General features: G+C 43.3%; 1 protein-coding gene across 1 annotated transcript; it reads left to right on the forward strand.

Annotated features, from left to right (window-relative positions):
* Window positions 1-251: 251 nt before the first annotated feature.
* LOC129069759 (interferon-induced protein with tetratricopeptide repeats 1B-like) lies at window positions 252-1,709 on the forward strand. The gene has a single exon (XM_054572407.1). The coding sequence runs from the start codon at window positions 252-254 to the stop codon at window positions 1,707-1,709; it is 1,458 nt and encodes a 485-aa protein (XP_054428382.1).
* The last annotated feature ends 3,853 nt before the right edge of the window (window positions 1,710-5,562 follow it).

A 5,562-nucleotide genomic window follows, 5' to 3' on the forward strand; every position in this document is an offset into this window, starting at 1 on the left:
TTGAGGGTAATGCTGAAATTATTTGACATGGGAAGGACTAATCACCTTCAGGTTGCTTTCTCATAACTTTCATATTGGAACCATAAGGTAATTAGCATTTCTTCAAGGTTTGTGTGTCAACCTGCATTCTGTCCTAAGACACAATCACAGAGCCCGGGGAGGAGTGAGAAAATGATCAAAAACATGTGGGGGTAATATTTGAATATTCAAAGTTCTGCCTAATTTCCATTGGGTCAAACGCTCCTGAAAAAATGATTATTGTCTATTTTTACAGTGATGAATCAAATGGGAATCTCATTGAAGATAGACTTGTTCAACTGAGATGTCACTTTACATGGAAGTTGCAAATTAAAGACGCTGAAGTGCCTGATTTAGAAAACAGGGTCTTCGATGAAATTGATTTCCTAGACACAAAATTTAATGTGGCGATACACAACCTCCAGGCCTATGTGAAACACCTGACAGGCCAGAATAAGGAAGCCCTGCAGAGCTTGCAAGCAGCTGAAGACTTAGTCCAGACAGAACACGCCAGACAATCGGACGTGAGAAGGCTGGTAACCTGGGGCAACTATGCCTGGCTGTATTACCACATGGGCAGGCTGGCAGAAGCCCAGATTTACCTGGACAAGGTAGAGAACACTTGCAAGCAGCTTGCCAGTCCCTCCTGCTACACAGTGGAGAGTCCAGAGATGGACTGTGAGGAAGGATGGGCCTTGCTGAAATGTGGAGGAAAGAATTATGAACGGGCTAAAGCCTGCTTTGAAAAGGCTCTGGGGGTGGACCCTGAAAACCCAGAATTCAACACAGGGTATGCCATTGCTGTGTATCGTCTGGAAGGATTCAACACAGCACCGCAGACTGACAAGACATTTTGTCTGCACATCCTAAAACGGGCCATCAGACTAAATCCAGAAGATGCATATATGAAGGCTCTCCTTGCCCTGACGTTTCAGGATATCGGACAAGAAGCTGAAGGGGAAAAGTACATTGAAGAAGCACTGAGCAGCAAGTCCTCTCAAACCTACGTGCTTCGATATGCAGCCAAATTTTACCGAAGAAAAGGCTCTGTAGATAAAGCTCTTCAGTTCTTAAATGCAGCTTTGCGGGCAACACCGTCCTCTGCCCTCCTGCATCACCAGGTAGGGCTTTGCTACAAGACACAAATGATTCAAATAAAGAACGATACCAACTGGCAGCATAGAGGACAGGATAAAGAAAATATCCACAGATTAGTTCAGAAGGCTGTATGTAAATTTGAAACAGCCTTGAAGATAAGGCCCACATTCCACACTGCATCTATTGACCTTGCTGAGATGCATGCAGAACTGGGCCACCACAGAGAGGCAGAGGACACTTTTCAGAAACTGTTGGGCATGGGGGTCTTTGATGATAATAACCTACAGCAATGGATTCACTTCCGCTATGGCCGATTTCAAGAATTTCACAGGAAATCTGAAGACAATGCAGTTATCCATTATTTAAAAGCAATAAACATAGACGGCTCGTCCATTACAAAAAATAGAAGTCTCAGTGCTTTGGAGAAATTGGTTTTAAGGAAACTCCGGAGAAATGCAGCAGACATAGAAAGCTTGAGCATCCTTGGGTTCGTCTACAAATTGAATGGAGAAATGAACAAAGCCCTGGAGTACTATGAACAGGCCTTGAGGCTGGCTGCTGGCTTTGAGAACTCCGTGGGACATGTTCCTTAAGTGCTGAAATATGGCCTGCTTTCACATTTTATTTGATTTTACATTTATTTGTAGTAATCGCCTTTTCTGTTTGCTGCTTTCAGAAACATGTATTTTTTGAGCAATTATTCACTACTGATAAACCACTACTTTGTATTCAGAAAATAAAGAAACAGGATATGCATGCTTCTGCGTGAAAGAGAGGAAGGGAGATATAGACCATTTCTCTGTGAGTGTTATATAGTAGATAATAAAAATTAGTTAAGCAGATTTGTTGCAAATAAAGCATTGCACTTGCATAAAGTAAAACGATTCATTTATTTTATCAACAAATACTTTTCAGTGCTAGATACCAAACATATTATGGTGATGTAAGGACATTTTTTTTCCTCTATACATCTTAGGTTTCTTGACTGAAGCCTATAAATTAGACTAAGAAAAGACAGATTAACAAAAGAAAAACAAACAAAAGTCTATTAACATGTGCATCTCATATACACATAACAATACCCAGTGATCAGTAACATGAAAAGGTGGTTAGAATCTGGGCTTATATGACATCGTAACAAAAGAACATAAATTTTTAGACAAGTGATAAGGTAAAAGAAAAGTTTGAGTTTCTCAAACTGTTATCTTCCTATATTTATTTACCTGTAGGAAGGTAAATATGTGAGGAAATAGCTGCTAGTTAGCAAAGCTTAACTGTAGATTCCTTTGATAGTGACTCTGGGCTGATAAATACCTGGAATTGTTTCAGGTGAAGACCCTCTGCCTGGAGAGAGGAGGGAGGAGGAACACCTTTAGGAAATTCTGTCCTGCTCTTTAGGCAGATGGGGAGAGGGCAGAACTTTTCTTCTACAGCCCCCACCCCCATCCAGCAGGAAAGCATTTCTATGAAATCTTTTCTAAGGCAAAGTGCCCTAAATCAAAGAGGCAACTACCTTAGGGGACAATTTGCAAAGGAAATGGAGCGAGAGCAGAGAGGCCCACAGACGCGGTGCAAAGCCTGGCAGTGTCCCGCGGAGGTGCCGAGTGTGCCTGCCGGGGACGGAGCGGGGGAGGAGCGTAGCTGCTGCGGGAGGGCGCTGCCCCTATAAAGACACTGGGCAAAACAAAAGAGGAACACTATTCTTTTTGGCCTTTTGCACAGAAGCACAAGCCCTCTTTGAAACGTTCGATGAGCAAAAACAAGTTCTAACATAAGTCTTTTGTAAAACTGAATGGCACGAAGAGAACTTTTGAAAAGCGGAGATACCTGTGGCTGCTTCTCCTCAGTCTCCTTCCGCTTAAAATAGTCCTCAGGCCAAAGTGGCAAACTTTGGAGTGGCATATATTGCTCCCCTTCAGGGGACAAAGCGGGCATTTTCTTCAAAGCTCGTGCAACTTACAGCCTAGTGAGAGAGACAGACAGTAGAACGTGTACAGTCATGTGTTGCTTAACATGAGCATAGACCAGACCAAAACAACAGACGAACTGGAAGCTACAGTGACTGTCTCCCAGCACCAAACTGGAATTACAACAAAACTGTAGAGAAATCATCCTGACTAACCAACTGAGCACTAGCTGGAGAGAAGCCTTATAATCAATTGTCATGAGAAAAACTGCTAGAAACTTGGTTCTTCTTGCTCACATAGTAAAGCATTACACATCAGCAAGCCTAACAGAGTGCAAGTAAAGTTTATTAGTGCTAAGTTCTAATGGAGAGGAACAGCAAGGATGGCAAGAGCAGGTTGGCCGGAAACGGGGTGTTGAAGGACACCCCAAGAAGCCAAAGGGCCAGACCACGAGTCCTTTTGTCCAAGGACTTATATAGTTGGTGGAACGGGGGTGAAGAAATTACATATTGATTTACAGGTAAATGTAGTGTTAGATTTCCTGGGGTGACATGACTACACATATGTAGTTATGTGTGGGGGTATGTTAGCCTGAATCCGTATCTTGCTCCAGACTCTATTTGGTCATTTTACATACGTGACAGAAAGCAGACAATTAACCAAAGTTGTTTTATGGGCTTCCCTGTGGACCTCCTCCCCTTGCTCCTTCCAAGCCTTGGGATGAACACACAACCTAAAGGGTTTTTTCCCCCCAGCTAGTGGCGATGATATAACACAGACTTTCAAGGGCTGCCCTGCCGCCCCGCTCTACCATAGTTTTGCTGGTGTTGTTCAGAATGCCTGTCAGTCTTGTCAAACCAGGCTTGGGACTCCTGGGTCAAAGCATAAAATATATCTTCCTTTGCATTTAGCCTCCTATGTTAAGTTCTTTGTTAGATGGTAATGGTGTGGGCCTTGTGTTTATTTTCCCTCTCACCGCTCATTCCTAGCTGCAGTATAACACAAACACAGACAGAAGAAAGCACTTCACCACAGTGTGACTAATAGGGAGTGTGGAGGAGGCGCCAGAGGGCTAGTTGGGCTCCCACAGGTTACAGCTGAAGTGCCAGAGGGCTATTTCAGTGGCTGGAGGATCCCCTTGAGAAGTGTGGGGTCTAAACCCTGAGCTGAGCGCCACAGCTACAGCACCAGAGTCAAGAAAGGAACTCAGGTCCTATCCAGCTGTGAAAATAGCAGTGTTTCTGTCTGCCAGGGATAGACTGCTAGAGACACAGAGAGTGTCTTAAAGTGCCGACACAAAATTTTGTTTGCCCCCAATTAACTGCTCCAGTATAGGGAGGGCAGAGTGGATTAGAAATGCTTGAGTAGAGTCTTTTTTTGGTGGTTCCGAGGAGAGAACTGAAGGACCAGCCCTGTGCTGAGCCATCCCCCACGGTGCAGAAGCCATCTTAGGCAGAGCAGTCCCCTCCAGGTGGCATCAGCCTGAGGGGAAGCAACAGCCCCGCCCACAGGAATTTCTCTGACCTACCCTTTGACGCTTAAACCAGGCTGCTGAATACATATCGAAGTTGTACCAATTTAACTACTAAGGTAGCTATCTGGGAGCTCTGACAATTTAGCTGACCCGTATCCAGGCTTGGTGCTGATAAAAACCAGGTTTCTTGTGAAGTCTTGTTCTTTCTAAATACACTTAAGCCCAGCAGAGAGAGCCACAAGCTGTGGATCACTGATAGTACCAAACTGGTTGCCCCGGGGCCAGTCACAAGGAGCGTCTGACAAAGACATGTACCAGAGTCTTTGTGGATATAACTAGTACAAAGAAACAAATGCAAAGAGGAAGCCAAAATGGGAAGACAAGAAATAAACCCCAAATGAAAGAACAGGAGAACTCTCCAGAAAAAGAACTGGATGAAATGGCAGCAAGCAGTTTATCAGGTAGAGGATTTAAAGTAATGATTATAAGGATATTCAACAGCATGAAAAAAGACATAGAAACCATAAAAAAGGACCAGTCAGAAATAAAGCATGCAATACCTGAAATAAAGAATACATTGGAAGGAATAAACAGTTAGGTTAGATGAAGCAGAGGATCGAATCAATGACGTGAAAGACAAAGTGGAAGAAAACACCTAGGCAGAGCAGGAAAAAGAAAAGAGAATTTTTTTAAAATGAGGAGAGCTTAAGAAACATTGTGGAGAACGTAAAGCATAACAACATCTACATCATGGGAATACCAGAGGAGAAGAGAGTGACCAAAGGATTGAGAGCCTATTTGAAGAAATAATGACTGAAAATTTCCCTAATCAGGTGAAGGGAAAAGGCACATAAGTCCAGGAAGCTCCAATAGTCCTAAACAAGCTGGACACAAAGAGGCCTGCACCAAGACACATCATAATTAAAATGGCAAGGCTTAAAGACAGGGAATGAATTCTAAAAGTCTCAAGAGATAAGCAGGTAGTTATGTACATGGGAGCAACAATTAGACTCTCACCTGATTTCTCAACAGAAACATTTCAGGCAGAAGGGAGTGATATGAAAT

This window comes from Pteronotus mesoamericanus, unplaced genomic scaffold, assembly GCF_021234165.1.
Source record: "Pteronotus mesoamericanus isolate MK-2021 breed Mesoamerican mustached bat unplaced genomic scaffold, CSHL_Meso_final contig_24, whole genome shotgun sequence".
NCBI classification, from domain to species: Eukaryota; Metazoa; Chordata; class Mammalia; order Chiroptera; family Mormoopidae; genus Pteronotus; species Pteronotus mesoamericanus.